This window comes from Chrysemys picta, chromosome 10 (genome assembly GCF_011386835.1).
Source record: "Chrysemys picta bellii isolate R12L10 chromosome 10, ASM1138683v2, whole genome shotgun sequence".
Taxonomy (NCBI): domain Eukaryota; kingdom Metazoa; phylum Chordata; order Testudines; family Emydidae; genus Chrysemys; species Chrysemys picta.
The window spans coordinates 4,106,485-4,121,292 of record NC_088800.1 but is presented as its reverse complement, the minus strand read 5'-3'; the positions used below and the strand labels follow the sequence as shown (position 1 = coordinate 4,121,292).

The 14,808-nt window shown below is 51.8% G+C and overlaps 1 protein-coding gene across 4 annotated transcripts in view; it reads right to left on the bottom strand.

Annotated features, from left to right (window-relative positions):
- The window catches only part of ITGA11 (integrin subunit alpha 11), a 149,877-nt gene that overhangs the window by 4,932 nt on the left and 130,137 nt on the right, over positions 1-14,808 (bottom strand). For 3 of the 4 annotated variants that reach the window (XR_010590923.1, XM_008170512.4, XM_042856550.2), the window contains exons 24-29: positions 10,847-10,937; positions 9,735-9,848; positions 8,063-8,149; positions 5,808-5,918; positions 4,568-4,663; positions 1,576-1,689 (exon numbers count right to left, since the gene is read on the bottom strand). Coding sequence is in view for 3 of the 4 variants with exons in the window: in XM_008170512.4 (XP_008168734.2) it covers positions 1,576-1,689; positions 4,568-4,663; positions 5,808-5,918; positions 8,063-8,149; positions 9,735-9,848; positions 10,847-10,937 (613 nt within the window). In the remaining variant the exon portion in view is untranslated. Of the gene's footprint in view, positions 1-339; positions 388-1,575; positions 1,690-4,567; positions 4,664-5,807; positions 5,919-8,062; positions 8,150-9,734; positions 9,849-10,846; positions 10,938-14,808 lie in introns of all 4 variants that reach the window. The other variant, XM_042856551.2, reaches the window with a different exon arrangement.

Genomic DNA, 14,808 nt, shown 5'->3' with positions numbered 1-14,808 from the left:
TCAAAGGGCAAGAGTGCCCAGGATGTGGCATTGGGTGTCGATGTCTTTTCATGGGTCGAGCCACAAACCCAAATTACTGCTCTTTTGAAATGTTTACACGTAAACTGTAAATGCCAGGGCCCCCTGTTCCATACGGGGCAAATCCTGCTCCCATCACAATCGAGGGACTCTTGCCATAGGCTTTTGGGAGCAGGATTTTTGACATACTCAGAACATTGGAGCAAAGACAGGGCAGCCTGGGCTGGATGTGTTCTGCCTGCCCCTACCCCCTGCTCCAGCTTGACAATGAGCAACAAAACCTGCCTGCCCGCACCCCGTCTGTTGAACCAGCAATCTTACCTGCCTGAGAAGGGCCCTCTTGGGAAGTGCAATCTATTCAGTCATGCCCTAGTTGTGGACAAAACTTGGTGTAGGTTTATCAAAGATTTGCTGGTAAGAGCAACTGCAAGGTACCGTGCAAGCTCTGAGAAGACAAGGTTAAACCCATCCCTAAAACGGGCTCAGGAAGGGACTTCATCTCCAGGGCACAACATCAGGGACCTTGGGCCTTTGTCACCTTTCCCTGGAATATCCCATGTGATTGGTTTCCTGGGCATGACAGGCGAGGGGACCTTCGTCTTCCCCATGGCCAGTGTCCGGCTGTACAATTCACTTCGCCTGGGAGTATTTAACGGTCTGCCCAGCTGTGAGCAAAGCTGGCACGGACCCGCTGAAGCTGGCACTGACTTCCAGAGAGTTTTGGTCTCACTCCACACCCATGCTGCTTTTTGCATTGCCAGTTTGATAATGTTTATCAGACCAAATCCCTGGCAGCCAGGGACCAGCCTCTCTGCTCCTCTCTCTCTCCCCAGCACTGGCATTCTGCGTGAGCCTGTCCCTCAAACATGGCTGCTCAGTCTGCTCCCTTGGGGTACTGCATAGCCTTGCTCCCAGCCCCAAAAGCTCAAGTGGGAGGTGAGGAACCCAATCAGTGCCCAGAGGTGAGACTGAAGCTGGGCTGGGGAGTGGGCTGTTCTCTTCGCCTCCACCACAAACAGGCAAGAAAGGGGACATGGAGAGTGTGGAGGGCATCTCCCTTCCAGGGCACCGGGCAGCAAGCCTGACCGTGACCATTTCCAAGCCATCCAAGCAGCGTGGGTTGCAGGCTGGTTGAAGGTTTGGGGTCATATTGGGAACTCAAGTTGCAGCTGAGGCTTGTCCCTCCTGGAGGAGTCCCTTGACTTCCAGCGGAGGATGTTTTCGTTATCAAACCCAGGCGTGCTGTGCAGGGGGATGCACAGAGCCCGAGGGCGTGGGGTGGGGCTGGGTTCTGGCTCTGGGGAGAAGGCAGAGGCTACAGCAACTTCACCAAAGGAAATGGAATCAAGGGAAAGCAGGAGGCGGGGGAAGTTCTATGGTCCGTCATGCCGGAGGTCAGAGGTCACAACGGTCCCTTCTGGCCTTAATGTCGATGGGTCGATGACAAAGGACTAGTGACCATGCAGGGAAACGGCCTCAGCTTGTCCCAAGCGCGCGAGGCGTGTCCGCCCCGAGTGCCGGCTGGAAAATGAGCTCTGCTGTGGGGACCGGCCTTACCTTCCATAGAGCCAGGACAAGGAGCGCGAGCAGCAGGAGCCCTCCTAGCGTGCTGCCTAGAATGATCCAGATCGGGATCTGGGACGCCTCTTGCTTGGAGATTTCAAACGTTACCTGCAATCGGAAGCCGTGTGAGATGAACGGACTTGGGTTTGCAGAGTGCTTCCCTCCCCCCCACAAGTTCTGCCTCCCCCCGCATGCAACTTTTAGGCCTTCTCTGCGCCTGGCACGTGCCCGGATTCCAGCCGGCAGAGTCGCTTACTGGTGCCAGCCCCTAGCTAGCGCTCTGGCCCACCAGACCTTGCACCGGCCAGCTCACTGGTGCACTCTGCAGCTTTGTCTGTGGACATCAGGGCTTTGCATTGGCGGGTGGGTGCTGGCAGCTGGAATCCCCAGGATGTCATCTCAAATTCACTTGCGCCTGCACATCAATCCAGCGCTTTCGAGGCAGCGGTTGGGAAGTAACAGGATCGCAGGGGCTCAGGCCTGGGAACAGGCACACTGCTCCGTCAGGCTGTATCTGCCCTGCGTAGGGCCCTACGGAAAGGGGACTATGGTACTCCACGGGACACGGGGTCTGCCAACGGCCTGAAACCGAATGCAATAAAACACAGTTTTTTCACCCGCCTTAGATTTTAAAGAACGACTGAACATTTCTCGCTGTCACTTGGCTGCGGGTGCTAGAATGTGGGTGTCTGCAGGCAGTGAGGCTCAGGCTAACAATGGACTTGCCTGCGGTGGACAGGCCCTTTGCAGGGCATGTAGCAGCCCAGGATGGCTGGCAGGGCTACTGACTAGAAGATGAAGCCTGCAGCCAGCAGAGGGCAGCAGCGCTCCATTCTCTCTGGGCCCAGCTGGGAACGCGGTGACCTGGTGGGAGCAGGAGTCTGGCCTGGCTGGCTCTGCCTCAGACACATCGGCACACAAACCCCGCCAGGAGAGGGGTCACGTGTGAAAACACTCCTTTCGGCCACATTTTCAAGCTTTGCTCTGTGACCACGAGGGCCTGACACCTATTTTGTTTTGCTCAATGACAGCTGAGATTCTCACGGAATCACAGGACTCCGGGAGCTGGAGGTTTAAGAAAACCACCAAATGCTGCGAGAGCTGCAATGAAATCATGAGAGTTGGCCACACTGGAGTTTGCCCTGTGGGCAGGCACGTGGCAATGCTGCTGCTGCCAACCGCTGAGGGGAGGGCGGCTCTGAAGGCTGACAGCGCGCATGGACCCTCCGGAGGCTAGCGTGGATCTTCCAGCCCCACTGCCTGTCCCTGCCGAGGAGACACTGAGAGATTCCATCTCCTGGGAACCTGGCACAGAGCCTCCCAGCCAGCCCTGCCGTGGCTCTGGGCCTGGTGGGAGCAGCAATATCTGGTGTCTGCTGCTGGAACTGTGGGGCTGATCCAAAGCCCGCTGAAGGCGCAGACGAGGCCCTGAGCCTAGCAATCAGGGAATCCCCGCGCTCCCCAGCCATTCAGCCCCGGAGACGCAGTTCAGCCAGCACAAACCAGCCGCCCCACGACGGCTGTTTGGATAAAGCCCCTTTTAACAGAACAGTCTCTCTGGAGGCCACTTCGTTGCCCCGCTTCCTCCGCCCATCGCTCTGGGCCCTCTGCCCTACCTGGCAGTGCCAGGCTGGGGACTGGGTGTCCTCCACCAAGGGTGCTTGTCTGTGGAACTCCCTCTTGGAAGAGACCCTGATGGGCTGCTTTTAGGATACACCGCATGACCCAGTGGCTTCAAGCGGCCTCGCCTGGACTATGTGGAGTCCTCTGTTGCACCTCCCCCCCATCTCTGAGGGCACATTTGCGCTGCCAATAAAGGGGCGATGGCAGCTGTGGCCAGCATACCCACGACAGCTTTAATCTAGCGGGCCTGCCTGAAACCCGCAGCGACGACCCGGCAGCCACGCGAGGTGAGCCCAGGGATCTGGGCGGCCTTGAACATGCCACTGAGCCTTCACTGCTCTACAGCCCGGGCTGCAATCACATCGCTAGCTGCAGTGTAGACGGACCCACGCGGTGTCATGCGTGAAGTGATCGCCGCTGCTGCTGGCCACGTCGCTTCCCCTCTGCCAGTCCCCTGGGTCTTCTGGGGCGCGGCACTGTATCCAGTTGGTCTCTAGTTGATTTTTAAAAACGTTTTGCCCCTTGGCATTATTGTTTGGTGCCACCAGCCGCTGTGACCTAGAGACACCGGTGCATTTGGGCTCCAGGGGCATGTGGAGATCCCCAAATAACTCAGAGAAACCGGCCGCGAGGGTGAAATAACCGGAGATCCCCCAGCCTGCCCTGCCGCCTGGAGAGCAGAGCGGAGGAGAGCTGGTTCCGACAAAAGCCATTCGCAAAGTGCCTGAAAAACGTCAGCTCAAGCGCAAGTCGACAAAAGCAAAGAAAATACCTAAAACCCCACGTGCGCTCGCAGCCTGTAAGTGGCTAAATAAACCGAGGGATTCCGGCAGATACACTGGACTCGGATCGGGCTGCAACATTCCTTTCTTTTCTTTTTTGTATGACACTCCTCAGTATCTGAGCACCTAAAGGCCTTAATTCTCCCCTTTCTCCAATCCCTGGGGTAGGACGGGTGGGCCCGTGTGCATGGGAGTGTGTGTAACTCGCCTCTCCCCCAGCTCCCTCCTCTGCTGATCTGGGGGATGGGAACGCTCTGGCAGTCTGTCCTGGGCACTGTGAAATCAGTGGCCAGTCTCAGCTCCGGGGCTATGGCAACTCTGGCTGCAGCTTCCCCTGATTTCATCCCGGTAGCTGAGAGCCCCGTCGGCTTCCAAGCTGCGGTTGTGCAGGTTGAGGGGTAGGGAGAGGTGGCACCCGAATCCGCCTTATTCTGAATCACCAGCTCTCTCCGGCCAGCCTGCCCACCCGGCGGGGCTGGAGTTGCTCTGATTTCTTAGGGCTTTCTCCATCCCCTCCCTTCTAATGCAAACAGCTGCGCTCCCATTGTTGGGGAATATAGTCAAGAGCTCCAGCAGCTCACCTGGCGACTGGGGTCCTCTTCCCGAAAGATGAAGGGGCTGCGAAACCGTCGCTGCAGAGCTGCATTCGTCGTGAGCTTCAGTGACCTGAACTTCAGCTGCAGAGACAGAACAATGGTGAGAATCGGCCCCAGCCCAGCGTGAGCCTAGAATGTAACACAGGCCAGGTCAGGCGACGTTCCCAAGGGGCAGCTGCAATGGAAGGGGGCCTTGTGGGGTGGGCACCATCCACTGGGACATGGCCTGAGACCACCAAACATGTACTACAGGCCACTGAATGGCTGTCAAATGGCAACAGCTTTTGGTCATTATGAGCCCCGCTGGGTCCCAGCTGGAGCTGTCGCGGTGCAAGGCCCTGTGGCTCGTTGCTGACCCAACTGCAGGCAGTTGTTCTGTTCGTCAGACACAGTCCAAATGCTCAGCAGCTACCTAGAAGCCAACCCATAGCGAATGCCCCAGTTCACATTCCCCGAGACAGGTTCACAGGCCCCTTGTCGCGTCCCAGTGAGGCTGGACCCTGCCGGTTAACGTGAGGGGCTGTAATGTTGGGCTAGGGACCAATCTGGCTGTCCAAGTTGCCTTGGCTGATGAGCCCAGCGGCTAGGCTGAAGGTGAAGCAAATGGGATCTGGCGTCACCTCCATTTACCTGCCGCATCATGGAGAATGAATATTAGCTGTGGAGCGCTGCTCCTCCTCCCCAAGTGGGCATCACAGAACGAGGGAGATGGGCGGGGCATAGGAAGAACTGGGCCGTAACCCCTGCGCTAGCTCTGAATTCTTATCCTCCCTACATGGTCTGGGGCCAGCCCGGATGCTGGTGTAGATCAGCAGAACTTTATTGACATCAGTGACCCCTCGTCTCCATGGGACAAATTCAGACCTGGGTGAGAAGGGGAATCTCTACTAACGTCATAGAGTTGGGCCAGTTCACACCAGCCATAAGGTTAGCCCTGGACCTCAGCCTCACAGGGTGTTGGGTTAATTAGGTAACGATGGCAAAGCACTTGGAAGAAGAAACGGGCCGGGTAAGGCTCAGTATTACATTCTCCAGGGTGAGCTGCCTCCGGAGATTGCGGATTAGGATGGAGGGTTAATTGCAGCTGAATAAATCGTCTGTGAATGCGAGAATCAAAACGCGTCTGTGCTCGGGAGAAAACCCGTCTGTTTGCCCTGTAACGCTTCACCGTAAGGCTCTTTCTGTTTGACGGCAGCTGTGGCACGACTCCGGTTGCTGTACTTACTGCTTTCAGTGACTCCAGCCACAGATTGCCACGTAAGTGAAAGTTGATTTCTTCATTGGATGCTAATTTCACGTTACAGTCAATGGACACGACATCCGAGTTACTGTGGTTCTGAAAAAGCAGATGTTTGCATGTCACTGATGTTACCTTCACATGTGGGCCGGGCTTCCCGTCTCTTTCTGGGTAGTGCATAATTAAATAAATCCCCCCTACACACACCATACTGGTACTAATGAAAAGACACTGCCGCCCAGCTCTGATTGGCTCGTTTCACTCTTGGGGAGAAAAAGGGAGGCGGAAATATTTTTTGGTCCTAAGCAAGAACCAAAATGCTGAAATCAACCAGCAGCATTGAGAACCTGGGTTTGCACCATAATCCTGGATGTGAACAGTCTCGGATTCAGTGTGGGGAAGAGGGCGGGGTGAAATCTGACCCAGACGTTGAATGTTGCTGTCTCATTATTATTATTTGATTCTATGTATTGCCACAGGCTCCAAAGGCCCTGTAGGGACAAGGCCTTGCCCTGTAGCCATATTGTAAGGCCTAAGGCCGATTAGGAGAGCAGCGGCCATTAGCGGAGAAGCAGGAAGTCACATCCTCACATTCCATCTACATTACATTAAAACAATGTCATATCAGGCTGTTAAGAAGGAGACCCCGTCCTAATGGCCCCCACCATCACCAGATACAGAAACAGATCTTAACATGGTTAAAGAAAACTTCGTTTGACAGCTTCCTGTCTGGCAAGAAACCACTTCTCAATAGTTGTGGTTGTGAAATCCTCATTTCTTTATTGTTTTATCTTTATGGTCCCCACCTCTGTATTGTCTGTCTGTATGCTCTCTACCTGGTTCTTTGATTGTTTCGGTCTGTTACATAATACGTTTTGCTAGGTGGAAATTAATTAAGGTGGTGGGGTAGGATCAGGTTAGAGAATTTTGTTACACTATGTTAGGATTGGTTAGTAAAATTTTAGTACACTGATTGGTTAAGGTACAGCTAACCAGAACTCATGTTTCACTATATAAACTGGGGTCCAAGAAGGAGACCAGCAGAGAAGGACGAGGGAAAGACCTGGAAGAAGAAGAAGAAGAACTCACCTCCAAGACTCAGCCTACAGAATCCTCTGCACGACCATGACGTGCAGCAACCAGAATCCAGATGAGACAGACCTTGCCAACAGGGAAAGTCCGCCTGCCTGATCAGGACTGGTGAGCATGGTATTGTATGCTTAGCATGTGTATTGTGCTTGGTAATTGTTAATAAATAGAGGATAAGGATATTACTTTTCACTGGTAAAAGGTGCTGCAAACCCGCAGAACGTTACGCCCTGAGCCCTAGGAACTGGGTAAAGGTGGGTGCTCCTAGAGTGTAGAATTTTGTGCGGGTAACAGCCCCATTCAGGATCAGGGCCCTGTTGTGCCAGGTGCTGTACAAAACACGGCGTTTGTTATTTGTCGATAAAGGGCCTGGGGCCTGCTCTCATTGAAGCAAATGGGAATGTCGCCAGTTTCAAGGAGCGGTGGATCAGGTTCAACTTCCCCTTCACTATACGGAACAAACGAGCTCCCTTCCCTAAGTGGACAAACCCTGCAGAGCGAGGTGAGGAGGCAATGGATTACATGGAGCTGAGCAGTGCTACAACAGGGCACTGACAGGGAGGAGGAGAAAGCGGAGATCAGAGATGTAGGCTAGCGCAGGGCAGTGCAGGGTCTGGAAGGAGGAGAGAGTGAGGAGCTCCCATCTGATGGGGAAGACAAGATGGAGCCCGCGGACAGTTCTGATTTGTATAATGGGCTGAACCAAAGCCTGCAGGCAGTGGGGGGTTTGGGACCCGGATTGGCGTTTTCTGTTTGAGCCCATCTCTAACCCCTGGAAAGAGTCGTTTTGTCACCATCAAAACGGCTTTCACGAACTGCTCCTGATCTAGCAGCCCAGCAACGTGATGCTTTTGGTACGTGCCTCTGAAGGGGAGAGACGAGGTCTGTGGGTGGACTGGACATTGACCTCCTGAATAATGGGTGGCCTTAATGGAGACACTGACCCTGGCCAACTACACAGTGCACAATTCTCACAGCCAGGAGGCCTTCCCCAGAACTTGTGTGCATACAGGATCACCCTCTCCCTTCCGCTCATTCAGCCCAAGGGTCACGCTATCTTTGGAGACATGTATCAATCGCAAAGACAGAGCGGGAGTGCTTTGGAGACAGATCCCAGACAAGAGAGTTTGGAAAAGCCGATGCGAATGGCATACCAGTTGTAGGTTACGGGAAAGGTCCTCCTCAGCGGGTGTCCTTCTGTAATCAGTGTTGTTTCCCCAGATATTACACGTCGTGTTTTCCTTCAATGGGCAAAAGAAATTCAGTTAAACATAAAGAAATTCATGTTAAAACTAACCCAAAGGAACTAAACAAACACCGCCCCCCCCAGCTTTCCATATTCAGGTCAGTTTTATTTTTGTTCTTCCGCTATACAGAGTCCAGGGATGGGTCTGTGACAAGGGTCACAGAAGGCTGGGTTCTCTATCTAGACCCGCTCCTCTAATCTAACGTGTCTAGAACAATAAAGCATGGAAAAGTTCTCTCTCAATGAGTCCAGAGTTTTACTGTTATCCATTCACATCTGAACATGGACACAAACTTATTCTCTAATTACAGCTACTGTATGAAAACAACAACACATGGTTAGTGGTGGCCACGGAACATGCCTCTTAGCACATTAGCTACCCAAATGTTACAGACCTTCAGGCATGGAAAGCTTAGCCCTGAAATCAGAAGTTAAGAAGGAGCATCTGAAATCCAAGCTATAATGGACAGCAGGTGGCTTTCACTACTAGCAATTCATTTTTAATTAACATGTTTAATATATTTTTAATTAAAAGGTTAATTAAAAGGTTAACAGCTCTCCTCAACCCTGTCTAGTTCACAGAGTTATTTCCAGGAGCTGTTCCATTGCTGGAGACAGTCGCACTGAAATGAACCAGCTCTGAGTAAGCCCTTTGGGAGAGCTTGATTCACAAGTAGCTTTGAATTCAATTTCACAAGTTTCTCAAGGATCACGGAATATTTTTTCTTTTCTACTAAGGAAATTCATCCCGGGGGTGGGGGTGGGAGGCATAGTCCCAGAGTGGAGGACAAATTTGTGCCCTCCCAAGAGCATATGTTCTATATCAGTAATACCTCCCACCGACTGGGACATCATCAGAACTCTGTCCAGTGTGTGGTAGGGCAAGCGTGCCAGGGCTGTGACTGTAGAAAGAAGTATTGAAGCTAAAATATCCACTGATACACCATCTCTGAGACAAGGCTGACTTTTCGTAGAGCGCCTGTGAAACAAGCTCCATTGCAGAGGGAATATTATACACAAGGTCCCCAGTGAACTGCCACAAACTCTCCCACCACTTTGAGATCATTCAGATTCCAGCAGATGTCCCAGTCAAAGTATAATTATTTCAAGACCTGCAAGAAGTTATTAAATGCTAGTGGGAGGTTTAGTTCTTGCAAGGTGCGGATTAGACCTGTGGCTTGCTACCACTTTCCACTTTCCCAGCCAAATGAACGTGGAAGGAAGAAGTCCATGAGTGTACAGAAGAGCCAAAGAGTTAAATAATTGGGTCATGTAAGCGAGAAGATGACTATTAACACTCAAGGTGAATTGACAGCAGGAAAATAATTACCCGCTACCAGGATATGAATATAACAGCATCTACCAACTTTCTAGAGCACATGAAAGTATGTCCCCTGGCTATATATCGGACGGAGGTAAATAGCTTCTTCTCGCTGCCTACTGTGAATCCCCATGGACTGAGTGGAAATGGTTAAGCATTTGGGAAGCCCAAAGTAGCGCTGATAAGAGACTTGATAAAGGAAATATTTCAAATGGCAGCCTCGAACCATTCCAAAAGTGGAAGTCATCAAAACTGCTACCTGATCCACAATGAAATCAGTCAGCAGCAGAAGGCGATTCCCTCCTCTTGTGGCTACTGGGATTGTGATTTTGATAGTCACGCCGTCGACAGGAAAGAACCCCAGATTGTGCAGCTGTAACACGGAAAGGAGATTGTTTTAACACAGGGAATCAGCATTCGAGGAGCATGACCTTTTTGTACTAGGTGAGAAAGAGCAAGTTGTCAGTTGCAAGCTCTTTGCTCAGGGATAACTGGTGGGTTTTCGTTGTGAGACGGACCTAAATTGGGACACTGTTTTTTATCAGGTGAGGCAATTGGTTGTTTTACTGAGGGTGTGTTGGTAGTAAAATCTATCATCTCTCTCTTTTAGGGCCTTATCTGGCCCTCATTACCATGATGTCTGGTCACCGCTAATGGACTGTCCTTGTAGCGCCCCCAACAGGTAGGGAAGTGCTATTCTTCCCACATTGCTGACGGTCATTGTAGCACAGAAGGTGTCTACACAGCCCATGGCAGTGAGGCGCCCGCCCTGGGCCGAAAGCGCTACCATGCTACAAACAGCCCTGCAGATGTTGCGGCTCGGGGTGGAGATCGGATTCTGAAGCCTGGCGAGGGGGGGAGCAGAAGCGTGCCGGGACGAGTGGGGAGCAGGCTTTCCAAACCACTGGCCTTTAGCAAACCCGAATTCTTATTCCAACGCGTGGAAAGTCTGCCCCAAAAGCAGCGCGGTGCCAGGAGGGCTGGTGTGAAGAGGGACCGTTGGGTTAGGGAGAACTCATTTCCAGAGGGAAGTAACCTTCCTCCAGGATAGAGGCTTTACCCTGCCAGATCTTTGCTTCGCACGTCTTCCGGCGATGACAGACCTCGCGAGCCGCAAGAAGCAATTCAGGTCGTGTACCAATGGCGAGGCGGAGCCTCTGCTCTGGCCTAGGAACACGCAGCCCTTGTGAGAGGTGGCCCAAAGCTCTGCCAAGGCTCCCCTGATCTCGACGCGGTGTGTGCCAGGCCAGGCCCCCTTGTGTCAGGTGCCAGCCCCCAGGCAGTGCCCTGGCTAATTTAAGAGCCTCATATTGATCCATGGGCCTAGAAAAGGGAAGTATTTTGACCCATCCCTTGAAAATGTTGCCTTACCTTAAATGTGCAATTAAAGGGAGGGCCGATGCTGTCGTACCTCTCCAGGGAGCTGTTTGACTTGATTTCATAATAGTCCAGACTCGAACTCCTGTCGTGACAACGAATGAGAGCGCGTCACTTCTCCGCAAAACAACCAGTCAGAAACAAGAGGACCCGTCATTCATCAGCCAGGAGCTGCGGCAACCTAGCGTTGAATGGTACTAACCGCTCGAGGGATGGCAGAGGAGGACAGGGGCCGGGTCAGAGAAAGGTGCCTGGGCAGGACTGTGTTGACGGGCTCCCTTGGCACCTTGGTTTGCTAGACTCTAGTTTCACCAGCACTAAATTCACTGGCAGAATCTGAATAACTGTACTACAGGAAGCTGGTTAATTATTCTAGCTAATACATATCATAGACAAGGCCCAACACTGCAAGAATTCTGGACGTTGAGATCTATGGTGTGTAAATATAAATCAACTAATCAAATAACCATTTAGAAGCTGAACCCTGGGAAGGCGCCAGCGCCATGTGACCAGCCAGCTTGCCACAGACGGCCGGCTCCGCAGACCCCAGCTGAGGAATCTCTGCTAGCCGGTTTCCAGCTCTGCAGGGTGGAACACAGTCACTGGTGGGTGTGCGTCCTGGTACACAGGCACAAAGCCTTTGGCCAACAAATAACTTACAATTCCTCCTTTTTTAGTGTGACCAGACGGTTAGATTTTCGTTCTCTGTGCTTGTGGCGTGGTTCTGGCAGTTGCATCTTTGTTGAAGTGAAAAGAAACAGTCCCATAAATCACAAGGAATAAAGTGACTTTGGTTGCTGGGCCCCACTGGCGGGAGTATAAGAAATCCCAGAAAGATTCCAAAATCTGGTAGAAATTACAGCCCGGATAGGGGCAGCCACGGAATGTGCTCATATATGCTGCGTTTTTATAATCGTGTAAATAAATTGTCATCTGAACTTTAGCTCACTTTTCTCCTTGAACTATGCATTTCCACCCCGGAGAAACATTTTTTTAACGTGATGCATAAAATCCTCTGCACATTCCCTTGTTTTGGTGGGGGTGAGATTATTTTAAAGCCAACGACTAAGAGTCCAGACACAGGGATGTGAAGTCACATCAGAGGTCGGTAACACATGCTAGGAACAGTAGTGTGTCCAGTAAGTAGTTTTTCTCTTAAAGAAATCACACTCACACATACTTAATAACACGCACGTTTGTGTGTTAAAACATTATGAAACGCCCATCACCTCATTGCTTTATACGATCAATTGTTACATGTATCCACTGAGTGTTATAGACAGCACCGTGGGATTATTGCCAAGGAACTCTGGTTTGATGTTTTCTAAACTGAAAACCAAAGCTCAAGTCTCGTCTGCAGTAGCGGAAAGCCGAGCCCTTTCGGAAAATAGTTAAGCTGTCACCGAGACGATTTAAAATAATGCCTTTCTATGCGAGCCACAGGAAAGGGGATTAAATGCTCCATTGCAAGGCAGTGGCTTTTCCCTGGCTATTGTGGGAAAGCAAATACATCCACACTGCCCTGGGGTTAGGTCAGTGAAAGTGCTTTCAAAATAGGGTTACCATGTCGCCTTATCTTAGGGGATGGCACCACTGCAGTAAGAGACCCGCAGCACAGAGTCCCGACGCCCAGGGCTGCTGGGCTACAACTAGCAGTGTAGACGCTCTGGCTGCAGCCCGGGCTTTGAACCCCCGCGCGGGGGAAGGGTCTCTGAGCCCAGGCTCCCGCCCAAGCCTGAATGTCTACACTGCTATTTTTAGCCCTGCAGCCCACGTCAGAGCCGTATCAAGGAATTTTTGCGCCCGAGGCAAGGGCTGGCTCCACGCTCTTTGGTGCCGAGAGGGACTCAGGGACCCATCGCCGGGACTCAGGGACCCGTCGCCGAATTGCTGCCGCCGAAGCGCCGCTGATTGTAGCTTTTTGTTTTCCCCTCTGCCCTGCTTGGGGGGTAGAGCTGCGCCCCTCCGCTTTGCGTGCCCGAGGCAAGTGCCTCGCCCTTGTTACGGCAGTGGCCCACGTTCCCCCCGCCTCCGTCAGCTGATCTAGGCTCTGGGATGTGCTGCTGTGGGTTCTTTACTGCTGCGTTCACGTATCCTTAGGTACCTATATGGTGCCCATTACCATAGTATCGGAGTGCTTCACAATCTCCAGTGTTATCCTCACCAGAGGCTAGTAGGCTCTGATTTTTAAAGCTATTTAGGCACGTTTTTAAATGTCTTTGGGAGCCGAACTCGCATTGATTTCAGTGGGAATTAGATGCCTAATACATTAAAAAAATCAGACCTTTAATGACTTGGCCAAGATCAGAGCAGAAACCTTAGGCAGAACTTGAACTTGCAACCAGAACTCCTAGACTAACACCCTAACCACTAGACCATCCTTCCTGTCAGAGCCACACGGCTCTCTCCCGAAGACCATTTTAATGCTCTCTAGAGAACATCCCCGCGGGTTGGGCTACGCATGGTTTCAAACCTGTGGCAGGTGAATGTGAATTTTACAAACGGGTCACGTGGCCAGGGCTTTAATGGAACCCAAGCCAAACAGAGAAGGCGTTCGCCTTTGGGGAGCTCTGCGGTGGCTGATCACACCGTGCTGCTGGCACACGGCTGCCCGATAGCTGGCTCGCCAGGGGAAAAATTCCACGCAGTGGTGCACAAAGCCAGAGCTGCAGCTCCTCCGCCACCCTTATTGCAGGGGTTGGAGGTCACTCCAGGGCGTCTCTAGGCCCCTCCTCGGAGCCATCTGCAGCTACCGTAAATTAGAACGCCCTGAAGACTGCTCTGATTTATGCTGGGAGACTGGCCCAGATCAGGGAGCACTCGGGTGGCCACCTTTCTGCCCCTCCCTCTGCTGAGCTGCTCCTGGGCTGAAGCGGGGCAGCTGAGCATGGACACGGAGAGTTCCCTCATGCTGTCCCGCAGCGTGTTTATAGCTGTCATCTGTGGCCGGCCCTGGGCATCGCACCTACACTTTACAATGAGGAATTGTTTAAAACGAACAGAGGGAAGTATTTCTCCACCCAACGCACAGTCAGCTGGTGGAACTCTTTGCCAGAGGATGCTGTGAAGGCCAAGACCATAACAGGGTTCAGAAAAGAACTAGATAAGTTCCTGGAGGATGGGTCCATCAATGGCTATTAGCCAGGATGGGCAGGGATGGTGTCCCTAGCCTCTGTTAGACGCTGGGAATGAGCGACGGGATGGATCACTTGGTGATTCCCTGTTCTGTTCATTCCCTCTGGGGCACGTGGCATTGGCCACTGTTGGAAGACAGGATCTGGGCTAGATGGAGCATTGGTCTGACCCTGTCTGGCCGTTCTTATGGTCTTATGAATGCAATCAATGTGTGTGTTCAAAAATGAACATTCACATTACATTTCCTTTCATGTGCAAACTAATCTTTTCCTCTCATTTATACTGTATTTACCACAGTGTGAGTTAGTCTTTTTCAACAACACACCCACAATCCAGATTTTAAATAATATACAAATCCCTCGGGTTTAGATTGCTTTCCCTTCCTGTGTGTAATCCACATGCCATATGGAATATGTCTAATCAGGATGCTATGAAATATTGCATGAGATCTATTTAGCAGGGCTCTGGGGGGTTTGGCTGGAAGAATGAATTGCACTGGAATGTCGGTGAGTTATCACCTTGGCCTCATTTATATCTGTATTCCAGACTGACGCGCAGTAGAAGAAAACTGGACTGTAATCTTTAAATGATAATGTAGCATAATTACATCATTGGAAAGAGTTTCACCTTGGGAGGAAAGTAGGAATCTAAATACCCCAGAAACCGAAATTGAAATTACTGGTTGGGAAAAAGAAGCCAGTGAGAGTGTGTTAACTCCTCCACTGCAAACTACTGCTGTCAATCTGTGGCCTGCCTGGGAAGCCGGGTTACATGGAAATCACGGCGGTTCCCCTCTGAAACACGCGGAACAGCTGAAACAC